Source organism: Calonectris borealis, chromosome 18 (genome assembly GCF_964195595.1).
Source record: "Calonectris borealis chromosome 18, bCalBor7.hap1.2, whole genome shotgun sequence".
NCBI classification, from domain to species: Eukaryota; Metazoa; Chordata; class Aves; order Procellariiformes; family Procellariidae; genus Calonectris; species Calonectris borealis.
In genome coordinates, this window is record NC_134329.1 from 10,173,998 (window position 1) to 10,186,958 (window position 12,961).

Below are 12,961 nucleotides of genomic sequence, written 5' to 3' on the forward strand. Positions count from 1 at the left end.
GTGTGCTTTCCACAGTTATGCTGAAACACTGTTGTTGACCCTGTTGTTTCCTCTCTTACAGAGTCGAATGGCAGAAAGTTTGCGTCTCTTTGATTCCATCTGCAACAACAATTGGTTTATCAACACTTCTCTCATCCTTTTTTTGAATAAGAAGGATCTGCTGGCAGAAAAAATCCGACGCATCCCCTTAACAGTCTGTTTTCCTGAATACAAAGGCCAAAACACTTATGAGGAGGCAGCAGTCTACATCCAACGCCAGTTTGAGGACTTGAATCGCAACAAGGAGACCAAGGAGATCTACTCACACTTCACCTGTGCCACTGATACCAGTAACATCCAATTTGTCTTTGATGCAGTGACGGATGTCATCATTCAGAACAACCTCAAATATATTGGCCTCTGCTAAGAATCCTCAGGCTTAATCTGTTTTCCTGAAGTGATAAAAAAGGGGCTAACCACTTCCACTTCTAGTGGAAAAAAAATGGGGCAATGCTTAGTAGCCCAAGGAGAGAAAAGGGGAAATCTGATGTATGTACACAGTTCCTCTTATGCCCCCTTAACCCACTACATTATTTTTCACAAACATATGTTCTGGAGAGTAAAAACCTCCTCTCCAAAAAACCACACAAGACCCCCACCTCCACCACCCCCAGTGAAAAAAAACCCAACAACTCAAAAACCCCAAACAAAAACAAAAAAAAAAGAGATTGAGGCCTAATTCTGTGGAGATGTTTTCACCACAGTCACTGCACTTTTATTCCATTTGTTTCATTCCATTTCCTACAGTGGGAGTGTTATCATGTTCTGTGTAAGAAATAATTCTTCATCCAGTTGTCCTAAAACTTTACTGCCATGAAGATATAAAGCTGGTGAGTGACAGATGAACTCGTTTGCAGGGTGTAGAGCAGAATGGTTGTGTTGGGGAGAAAAGCTAGTTCAAACCAGAAGCTACAGAACAGGAGAGTTTAAGCAAAATACTACTTGAAGTTGTAGAGAACGGGCATGCATCCACAATATTGGTACACACAGCCAAACAGTATATACACATACATCATGTATGCACATGCACATGACTCACAGCTATACTATGTACACACTTCTGCTTTACTTTACTGTTTATCATGGACACCTTGCCTGTTAAAGGAATTGTTGGTGCGCAACTGTTCTGTGATTTCCAAACTGACTAGCAGCTCTTTCTGCTCTTTAAGGCTTCAAATATGCAGCAAAACTACATGAAATTAATCTATGAATAGGCCAAATTAAGGTCAGTGTTTCTTCTACTGGTAAGGAGTTTTATACATCGAAACAGTCTTCTTTTACATCTTTTTTTGCCAAATATTGTGGTGTTTCACAAAAAACAAACTATATTTAAGAAGTAGGTTAGTGTTCCTTTTTTAATACAGATTAAAAAAAAAAATCACAAGGCAATTTTTTAAATTACTGTTGTGGTGTCTGGATTGCTGAATGTGAAAGCTGACAACGGACAGTTCTGTTCCACTGCTCCAAATACATTCTGGGAATTGTAATATTGTAACAGATATTCCAAGAAGCAGGAGCCATAGAGATTGTGTAGTATATAGCCTCCAAAGTCTTTTTTTGTTGTTTTTTTAATTATTTTTAAAATGTGATGTATTATTAGAAGGTTAAAGATGAGCGATATGAACAATAACTAAATGTCTTGATATTTCAATTTAGTAATTTAAATTATTTACAGTTTAGTGAAGTTAAGGAAACTGAAGAGATGCATTCCTCAGCTCCAGGTTTCATCTCATAAAGAAACACTACTGGATGGAGTAACATTCCAGCAAAAGTTTCAATGCATAACAAGCTCTGTGGGACTATACTGAAAAATCTCAAATGGATCATATAGACCTAAGTCTTTGGTCAGTTGATTCTTTCCCCTGCCATAGCAAAGACTTCTTAAAGACTTCGGTGTAAAGTTGGTGTGTATATATATGTTTGATAATTGTAAAGCACATACGTACACAGAGACACAGACACATATGCACACTGGAAAATAACCTTCTACTTTTGTTCCCCCTATGTACTATGATTAGTGCAAGAAATCTCAGCCAAGGGCTCTAAGAAATTTAAAACAAAATGGTTAATAACATCAACATTTAAATTGTCCACTTAAAAAAATAAATAATTCAAATGATACTGAATGTGTCTATAGTGTGTTCATTAATTAGTGTTATGACAGTTACTTAATTGGATAATGTTTGTGAAGTTTTCTTTCCTTTATGACAGACTGCTGAGTTTTGTTTATTTGCTCCAGATCTTTCTCCTCAGTTTATTCACCAACATTCAGCAATTTCAGTCTTAAGCAATTACATTTGAGCAACTCAGTAAGATTTAAGGGATGTGTTCCCATTTAATATCTTTACAAATTCTGAATGCATGTTATGGTTGTATTTTTGGGGGAGATGGTTAGTAGCAATTTTAGGAAAGAAGTTATAGATCAAGATCTGTAGGAAATATCAAGAAAGAAACTTCCATGGTATCTGCAAGATACATAAGAAGCCTACCTATATATTGTCTTACACAAGCAGGTACTTTGCACGGACATCTATGCTTAGAAATACATGTCTAGGTGTAAGCACATATATAAATTTTTGAATAGCGCCTTAAGTTCGTCTCCTAAACCTGTATTTAAAGATTGAAAAAACCTGAAAAATATGTTCACATTTTTGTACTATCGAGCTTTCAGCAAGACTCCAAAAATCAATATGAAATTCTGTCTGGCTCATGCTCATGAAAAATTAGACTTTACAAAAAATCTAAATGTTTTTTAAAAGTGACCATATAAGGTGATCTACCAGCATAAGTTTTATTGATGGTTTTTCATTGAAGTTTTCTTGAAAATTCCATCTCTTCAGACTATAACAAGGTTCTTCCAGAACATCCTCTAACTGAAATCTTTAAAAGTCTGGATGTACATTAAGAAAAGGTGCAACTCTTGTACAAACAGCATAAACTCATAAAAATCACTTGTTAGAGGATACTAGATCAATAATATCCCTGGAGTTTAAACAGAATTTGACTTAGAACCCTTCACCCCATTAATAATTTCTGAGACCAGCTGAAAATATTTGATAGTGCTTGGGTAGTTTCATTGCTTTGTTTGCTTCTCGGCATTTCTATAAAATGCATCAAAAAGTCCTAATCTTTTTTACCTTATGTTTAAGAATCCTTCTTTTGACCTGTTTGAGGGTATCTAAATTCAAGCTAGGATTTTTCTAAGTGACCTGGAGACTTAAGCTAATGATGATCTGGGACTGCCAAGAGAACTACAATACTCTTGAAGGCAGTGGTTCAAGCAAAAATCATTTTTGACCTTGCTAGAGAATGCAACCATAACTAAAAATAGTCTCTGAGGCTCAAGTCATGAGTTAAGACTTTCAAAACTCTTCAGTCCAGACGTAATCAACAATGGAGAAAAATCTGTCTAATTCTGAATGAAGTATTTTATCCCTGTACTGAAGACACACAGCCCCTTTAAGCATGCCCTGTCAACTGTTACACCTGAAGGAAGAGGCAAAAGAGACAATGAGGCTGCGCCTTGAAGATATAAAAGGTTTGTACGCCACTCAGGGAGTATTTAAGTCTTATTTGTAATGAGAAGATACTATTGCCTGCTTGTGGTATTTGCAGTCAAGCTGCTTGACTTGATGAATTTACTTAAAGCTATTTATGGTAATTCCTAGTATATTCCATAGAGATAGTACAGGATCCTCTAAACTTCGTTTACCATTAAAGTGCTATAATTTACTTGAGAAATTGCACAGTTATTTCTAGTCTAAATTGCTTTCTATAGCATAATATCCTATTATTAGCCAGTTCAATTGTGAAAAAGGTATAAAATGAGTCAGGGCTTCCTTTTCCAATGAATGGAAGATGTTAGGCCTCCTTCAGCTCTAGCTTTCATGGTACTGTGGCCATTTCAGACTAGTGAAAGAAGTGACAAGAAAACACCAGCATTCATTAGAGCATAGCTTCAAGATAAGAAAGCTGGGTAGGAAAACAAAAAAAAAGTGTAGTCAATTATGAGGAGGGTAAGACACATTTTATATTAAAAAATAAATCTTTATTCAACTAAGAAGGTCCTTCCAGTAGGACTTGTAATACTTCCATAAGTATTACAGGCAACCTACAATAGAAGTGGAGAACCTAAGATATTTTAACAAAGGCCTAAGGGTATTTCTAAAGAAAAGGAGTCAGTTACATTTCTCATTGAATGAAGGCTATCTTGGGAAGGAGAAAAGAAATTGAAACACTGCCATGTGTTCCTATTTAGCTTAAGAAAAGCATAGGCATGGGGATGAATAAAGCAGTAAATAATTAAGTTTAAATGATCCATTCACATAATCATGTTCTCTGAATAGCAATTCTTTGCTTTTAACTCTTTAATCATTTAATTTCGATAATGGTTTTGATCTTAGTATTCTGAGTAACTTATGGTTACGCTATTTCACATCTGAAGAATTTAAGATGTTAAAATAAATTCTGTTTTACAGAAGTAAAGTAATTCTATTTTCTGATTGTATAAGAAAACTGAGGCACAGGGAAGTTAAAAGTAAAAAGTCTGGGCCAAAGACAGCTGCTGAAATGAAATCCATTGACTCTTAGTCATCCATCTGGATAAATCATGCAATTAAATTTGCATCTATTTTCTCAGTTCTCAGGTTTATCAGTGATGCATCGCACTGCCACCTTAAAGAACTGCATTAGTACAGCTGGGATTTCACTTCACCTGGGCAACAATGACATTCACAGAAGAGATAATCCATCTGCTGCAATAAGAATGCCATCTGTCCTTTTACCATTTGTACTCCATACAGCAAAACAAGTTTCAAAGGGAAAAAGGTATCCTTAAACATTCCTTATCCACAGATCCAATTGGTTATGATTTTCCAAGGGTGGAATAGTAGAGACACGGAGGGTCGGTAAAGTAGGAGAAATATTATCTCTTGGACTCTTCCCAAATAGAGGTTCTGGCAAGCTTAAAAATCCACTGCCCCATCCAATCCACCTCTATCTTTGTCTAAAAGGATTAAGTACCCATAAAAGACAGGATAGATGATGGGTAAGAACTATTAAACTTTTCCAGTATTAACCATATCTTAGTGAAAGATTTTTTTCCTAGAACTGTTTTTACAGCTGTTATTGCCCAGGTCATTTATCATTGTATAACACCCTTTCACTAAGTATTGTGTGTCAACTATTTGTTTTCACAAAGAGTGAAAGTTTTGCTATTAATTTTTCCAATGTCCTTAACTTTCTCCTGCTGCTGGTTCTTCTCTGTCTTCTATCCTCTACTGAATAAATTTATCTATCTTATTTTTGTCTTTCTTCTGCCCCTTAACTCTTGCCGCTAGGTTGTTTTTTCTTCTGGAAATGTTACTCCTCAGTGTTCTCCCAATCTTTGTGGATTTTCCCACCTTTTGGTTTTTAATGATCCCACTGTTCCTGGAGGATACTAGTATACATCCTTAAATTCAGGAATCAAAAATAGTCTGCAAGTGGATTTGCTTAAAATAACCACACTTTCCTAAATTACTCCTGTTTGGCCTGGCATAGAGCTAACTGGAGTCACTGACCACTTCCCATTTAACAGCTACACTTCATGCGAAATGCATGTACAGCTTATGTTCCTTTTGTTGAGTGTGGAACATACTGCTTTATGGGCCCTGCAAATTACCTCAGCTCTAGAAAACATCAAAAATCTAGCTGTGGCATGGTATATTAGTTGCTGACTTCCTCCAGCTGATACAAGGTACATCCTATCTCATTATCTGGATGTGAGGTGTAGAAGTAAATGCAGAGAGGAAGACAGACAGTTTCTTGGCTAGCTAAAGAAGGCTGAATTACCAGGCAGAGACTATTTCTGTGTCTGTAATATGTCAAATGAATTATGTCAGGCCTTGTGACTCTCACTACCTATTAGAAAATATTTGCTGTTTTCCCTGATAATTCCCTAAATTGTCTCATAGCAAAGAAAACAGTTTTAGCACCTTTCTGTTTTTCATGTAAGTAGGCATCTATGAGTCCATTCTACAGTAACACAATTCTGCTCAAGGAGTTATTTTCCAACCCTTAAATACAGGCATGTATATTTTTATATATATATATATATATATATGTATGTATGTATGTATGTTATATTTTTATCTAAATAAAAAGAATACATGGCTCAGAAAAACACCTTTTTCCAACGGAAATTACTCAGAGATGCTTTCACAGACAAGATGCTAGCTCAGCTTCTACACCATTGATCTTATAGACCTGCATACCTCATACCTGACAGGCTGAGGATCACAGGTTTTTTCTATTTCCCTCCCTCCCCCCTCTCTCCCCTGCCAAAACTATCAAAGGACATTGTGTGAAAATCTGGTCTATAGAAAGCTATGCAAGACTAACTTAATCTAGTCAAGGACTTCTATCCTGAACAAGTCTTGGAGGCTTTTAATAGCACAAACATTGACAGTGGAAATGGTCAAAATCTAGCATCATTCCAAGGCTGAAGAAATTAAGCTTTGGAAGAGAATTTCACCTAGAAAGGTATGACTCAACCAAGCTAGAATGACACTGCTAGACACATCATGCTCTCTGAGAGATTTGAATATAGGATCAGAAGATAAAGATTAAATTCTGCTTGCTTCACAGATGTAAACAGTTCCTCTATATTCATTTTTAATTTCTTATAAATAGAAGAGAGGGGGGAAAAAGTTGGCCTACATGCATACACAGCATGATCACTGCAAATATATTAGGATTACACTAAATGTTGAGAATTAATGAACAGAAAAAAAATTATTCAAAACAGACAGAAATATCAGGTTTCTAATAAGGTCATTCTCCTTACTTCCATTTAAAAGGAAATTGTAATAAAGGCACTGATGCACAGAATTTACCAAATAACTAATTTTACAATTATTTAAATGCCCTCTTTTCATACTACTAATTACCCTTTTCTGCCTTTTGGAGGCAAAACTCCAGAACCATTCCCCAAAACAAGTCTCAATGTTAATTTGTTTTGGAAAACCTGATTCTTATCTGCCACCAGTACCTGAAGTGGGAGAGGTAAATTGAAGAAACTGGTATCAGTCTTACCTCAAGAGAAGCCTCACTGAAAAGCAACTACCACTCAGAGAATTGTAGCCTTTCATGTAAATATATGCAACTTTTCACTAAACTGGGACTGTAACATGATTTGGAAGCTGGTCTTTGTCTGGCAGAGGCTCCTGCTCACTTCAGAGATGCTGCGAATCCTTTGCCTTCAATCAAAGGCAAGGTTTTGAGGAGAGACACTGCTGCAGCTGGCTCTCAGCTTTTGCTGAGTTCTCAGCTCAGCAGGGATTGGATAATCCTTCCACTCCAGGAGGCAACTTGATTTCTCCTTGTATAGTATAATATCACATTTCTTGATTATCACCAAACTGGTTTTACAGTTGTGACAGTTCCCATCAGTGGCTCCTGACCTAAGATTCAGATGCCTGCAGGGACAAAGATGGAACAATAGGAGTACACCTGAGTGGCAGTATGGCGTACCATTACATATCCTCTGGTTTGGGCAACGTATTTTGATTTATGTGGAATTCTTAATAACCAACATTTTATGTTTTGGCACCACCAAGAGCTAGCATTGCTTACTGCTACAGTAAGTTTCTAAATAGAAATGATGGTGCTAATAAAATGCTTTCTATATAACCCTTGTTCTTAGTCCCTGCTTTTTAGAAAGTGTCTAACTGCAAACACTGAAAAAAAAAGCCCTCACTTCCTCTCAGGGCCACATGGATAACTTTTTTTTTAAATTGCTTTTTTCTCCCTAGAACTTTTATTCATCCTCCAGTGAATGTTTTCTGCTTACGTAGCTAAACTTCCAACCTACTTAGTAAATGCTTTGAGTTTCAGGAAATAGAACCCAAAAGCAAGCATGTAACATTAGTTGTAGTTTACATCTGTAAGTCTCAAATTCATATCTAAAATGGTATGTACAGCAGCCACCAAACCCTGAGGCAGTTTCCCTGTTTAAACTGAAATCTTTCCAGTCAACTTAAGTTGTGCATCATGCACAGAGCTGAAAACTCCATCAGCAAAAGGAGACAAGTGCTAACCTCCTGCATTAGCCTACTAGAGAGAGCGCCACATCTGAAGGTTGGAGTTAATAATAAAATTCAGTACAGCAGGGACTGAACAGCAAGGCTTATTACCGAATTATGCAGTTCCAAAAGGGCTAAGAAGAAGGCCTTAGCCAGTATGGATGAATGGTTAATAATTAATAGTGATCTGCAAAAATTTGGCAACTTTTATTTACTTTTGTTAAGTTTTCTTCTCCCGTAAGTTTCTATTATGATCCACACATTTACAGGATGGTATCTATCTGTCTACACAGGTAAGGGAAAGAATTCTTTAAAGGCAGTCAGACAGATCAAAATTTACTTAAGCTAAGTCCCTGTCTCATTTGATTTGAAAATCTGTAAAATGGATAGTGAAATCAAATTAACAGAAAATCTGGTTTTCTATAGTGATGTTCACAAAGTTATTTAGCCCACCATATTAACATTCTTCCTATGGATTCAATTAAGTCTTTTAGGACTTTAAAAAGGGTTGTATGCGTGTAAAAATACATCTTTATATTTTTAGAATTCACATACACTCACTCAGCAAGGCTTTAAGCATTCATTTAATTCTTTTTTAAGCACCAGTAATGTAACAGAATTCCTCAGACAAGATATTTTCCCATAAATTTAAATAGTATTGCTTTTTAATTGATAATTTCTATCTACTGTAATTTTAATTTTAAAATTATCATTTTCATAAACTGAAAGAGTAAAGTTTAAGACTAATGTTCAGATTAGAAAACTATTGAAATTATAATCATAGAATCTGGAAATAAAAGTAACAAATCAGCATAAATTCCGTTAGTGTATAAAATATTTAGAAAATTATAAATATATGTAATAAATATAAAGAAAGCATTATGTAAACATGTAAAAGGTACAACGACCTATTCTTCTGGCAAGTCAAAACAAATTCTCAGCTTGGATTCCTCTATTTAGACTGAAACATTTAAAAGCTAGATGCCTGACTCTGATGTAATCAACACAGCTTCTCTTTATCTCACTGGAGATAAATGGACATCACCAGAGCAGAACTCATCTCATCCTAAACTAAGCACCTATGATATGTCGGACTTTTTGCTCCTTCTGCTATACAGGGAGTAGGCCGACTAGCTCAATTTGACATCTGAAGTCAGGTGTAATTTATCACGTTTTTAACTTCATATCTTACCAAGTCAATTTAACAATTTTACCTAAGGGCAAACAAAATTGGAATAAAATATCAGAAAAAGCAAACTTCTTCATTGTTCCTTGCATCACCCCCAGCTTTGTTTTTTTTAAATTCACCACCCGAAAGCAATGTCAAAACATACATTTAAGAAACAGGGCCTATGAGCCTGAGGTCAAAAGATGCATTAATAGATAATCTGTGGAATACACAGTACAATGGATGGTGCCTTTACTTGCTCATTTGTCTCCTCCTACACCACTGCTTGCAAGGAGCGGGGAAGGCATAAAACAAATTTCACAAGATTTGTACCTCTTAACACCAGAAAAACTTTCTACAAACCCTGTGTGCTGTGAAATTAGTGCACCATGATGAACAGCTGAACATAATTTTGAACAGAAGAGGACAAAGTGAATTTTTGATGCAAGATTCTGAAATACAAATTCAAACATGCAGTCCACACAACCTATATCTTGAGCACGTAGCCTTAATTTGCCTAAAACGTAAGAAAATTAACAGATCTAGCAGGATCAGCCCCCCCAACACATAGGACTATTCACAGATGTATTGTGTTAACACAGGGCATTTCACTTGTTATCTATGCAAAGCATTTTCTATGTTTTGGCTAAGTATTCTCACTATTATTACACAATTTGCAAATTTTTAGAAGTGCAAAAACAGGTCTAAAAAACATGGTGGTCTCCAGCAATAAAATAGATGACAGTCATAGCTTTTAAAGTTTTCTGATAGAACCCAAAGAATAAATTCTCATAGGAAAACTAACTAAAGAAAATTAAGAGGAGCAAAAATAGAAAAGATACTGAAAAAGATACTGAAAAAATCCCTACCTTCCCGTAGTTTTGCCATCATTTCAAAAATCTGATGTGTGTTTTTCCGACAGATATCTACTGGATCATCCAAGAGCTCAATGAGGACAGAAATTACACCGCTTTGGATCAACCCTTGCCTACAAACAACATTGGAGGACAGATTTAACTAAGCATAATAAAACTCATATATTTATGAGATGCTTAATCTTAACGAAATATTCTTATTTACATTGCACCTATCTTGCCAAAACTTAGAAATTCTGTTCTTATTTCTCACTGAAACGTCTTTATTGCTTTCCATACCATTCAGTAAACTCTGGAATTATACCCACCTGCCAACGTTATGCAGAGTCATTATATAGAGGATTTGTGTTGTTTTTTGTCGGACAGTACTGTCATGATGTAGCAGCAAAGTCTTCAGGTTATCCAAGAATCCTATGAGACACAACAGTTCATTTTAACATTTCTTACCTTCAACATTAATTTAAAATAGCAATACTCATTTTTATCTCACAATTTGAAGCGCAAACAATCAGAATTTTCATCTTGTCCTGATGGTGAAACTCTCATTGTCGTATCTCAAGGAGGGAAGAAACTTTCAAGTTTCAAGGCCTACTGCCAAAAATGCCAGGCTACAAACAAGCTGCTGACTTCTAATCAAGTTAAAGTCAGTGGAACTATTGATGTTTTTAGAAAAGCAAGTGTTTGCAAGATTGATGCCTACATTTTTTTAAACTTTCTTTAAGTGTAGCATGGGCTATGTAAAAACACACAGCATTGCTTTTCACATGTAGAAATAAATTTGGTGAACTATTAATGATTATGTGTATCCATACATAGCACTGACCAAAAAAAACCCAAACAAACAACAATCTCGCATTGCTTCAGCCGTTACTGTTAATCAAACAATAACTTTAAAAATTTTGAACATGATTATTGGTATCACTTATGAGGACAAAAACATGAAGGAAGTAAATGGAGAAAAAAGCAGTAATAAACCAGAGGACTTCTTCAGTGTTACATAATGAGCTATGTAGATACACAACAGATTGCTAAAAATTGCAAAGATAAGCTTTTGTGGTTAAAGATCACCTAAAAGATGACTTCACGGATTTTGCAAATGAACTTATAAACCTTATTTAAATATTATTTTATTAGTTATTAATTAAAAGGTTCATCAGAGGTTTTTGCCTGTTATTATTACAGAATCTGAGATATGAGTATTTTGAGCACGTCAAGCACGAAAAATGCAGGAAGGTACCACTGTCATACGTCATACGTGGTAGAAAATGTCTAATGAAGGAAAAAAAAAAGGATTTGCCTTTTTTTCCTGCTCTAGGATAACTAAAAGCTTTTTCTTTTCCCCTTTCTAAATAAAATATATTTAGTAGTTTTATGTTATTAGAAATTCATAAACTCACTGCTTTGTTTTTTTTTGAAACATTCATGGATAACAGGATTAGAGAAGATTCCAAGCAAATGAAATTTAACTAAATGTCAAGGGGGTGGTGGGGGTGTGTTTGGACTAATTAAGCTTTTTTTTTTAATTAGCCTATTATTGGAATTAGGCTAAATTGAGGAATTAGCTAAAATTGAGAATAAACAAAAGAAAAAAAAGATTCTGCGCTACTTTTGTATTTAGGGGTTGATAAAACCTACAGTGAGCCATTGATAAATCCTAAAGTGAGGATACTCTTAAAATAACTGTCATGTATATGGCATTATAATATTCTTCACCTTTTTAAGGTAAAACAAAGAGAGATTAAAACCAAAAAATCTTCATGGTCATTTTGTGTCATCAAAGATATAGCAAGGAAAAAAGCAGCACACAAAAGTAAAGTGGGGCTTTTTTCCCCCCGCTGTGTCAAAGCTTATGACAACAGATCACTTACCTACTTCTATTGCCTGGTAGACATTTTCTGGGTCATGGAGCAGATCGCAGAGTGCCATCAATGCCCGCTGCTGAGTCAGCAACTCAGGAGACTGTAACTCCTCATTCAGCTTAGGAAGGGCCCTCTTTCCAAATGCAATAGGAGCTTTTGTGGGATCTGTATCAGGGGGAAGGTTGGCTGAGATACGAGCATGTGCCATCCCAAATTTTCCTGGGAAGGATTCTCCCTTATCCCTAAAAATACTCCAAAATTATGGTACCTGGTGACTGGACAGATAATGTACCAAAAAGACAACTACTGACTTCAAACAGTGCTCTGTGTCCTAGATCAGCTATTTTAGCACACATTCATTGTTAGGAAGCTATGAAAGAAGAAGCTGGAATGATTCATGGTCATCAGCATTAATGTCTGTTCATCAGCGGAATTGTCTTATCTGGTTTAATTCTCTACTGAACACTGTAAAAAAAAAAAAAAAAAGAGAGAAAGCTTAAAATTGCAAGGTGAGGGAGGGAATGTTTTTCAAAGGATTAAAGTGAAGTAGTCCAATATCCCGAACCAGAGAATGGGCTCAAAATAGTATTAAAGCAAAAGCAAATAAACCGCCATTTAAAAAAAAAAAACATTCTTTTAAAAGGAATCTAGTTTAAACCCGCCCTCAGAACTCGTTAACGTTTGAAAGAATCGGTGATGGCTGACCTCCCCTTCCCTTAGTAAGGAAAACGGCGCAGCTGACAGAAGCATACAACCTCCAATATTGAAAACTGCTTAACAAAAAAAAAAACAGCTGCAAAGTTAAAACAACTGCTAAACAACTGCACTTCTCTCTTCAAAACAAAAGAAATGGACTAAATAAGCAAAGGCGCCCTGTCCCACCAATATGTCACCGCCTCAGCCCGTCCCCGGCTCCCGCTCCACAGCTCCTGCCAGCTACGCCAACGCCTTTCGCGC

General features: G+C 35.9%; 2 protein-coding genes across 3 annotated transcripts in view; one reads left to right on the forward strand and one right to left on the reverse strand.

Annotated features, from left to right (window-relative positions):
- Nucleotides 1-2,135, forward strand: part of GNAZ (G protein subunit alpha z) — a 76,366-nt gene extending 74,231 nt beyond the window's left edge. The window contains exon 3 of the mRNA XM_075167853.1: nt 62-2,135. Coding sequence (XP_075023954.1) covers nt 62-406 — 345 coding nt within the window. The 3' untranslated portion in view covers nt 407-2,135. The remainder of the gene's footprint in view (nt 1-61) is intronic.
- RSPH14 (radial spoke head 14 homolog) overlaps nt 1-12,947 on the reverse strand; it is a 107,627-nt gene extending 94,680 nt beyond the window's left edge. Inside the window, exons 1-4 of one of the 2 annotated variants that reach the window (XM_075167855.1) lie at nt 12,710-12,947; nt 12,014-12,169; nt 10,454-10,556; nt 10,140-10,258 (exon numbers count right to left, since the gene is read on the reverse strand). In XM_075167855.1, coding sequence (XP_075023956.1) covers nt 10,140-10,258; nt 10,454-10,556; nt 12,014-12,071 — 280 coding nt within the window. In that variant the 5' untranslated portion in view covers nt 12,072-12,169; nt 12,710-12,947. Of the gene's footprint in view, nt 1-10,139; nt 10,259-10,453; nt 10,557-12,013; nt 12,352-12,709 lie in introns of those variants that run through there. The other variant, XM_075167854.1, reaches the window with a different exon arrangement.
- Between the last annotated feature and the right edge of the window lie 14 nt (nt 12,948-12,961).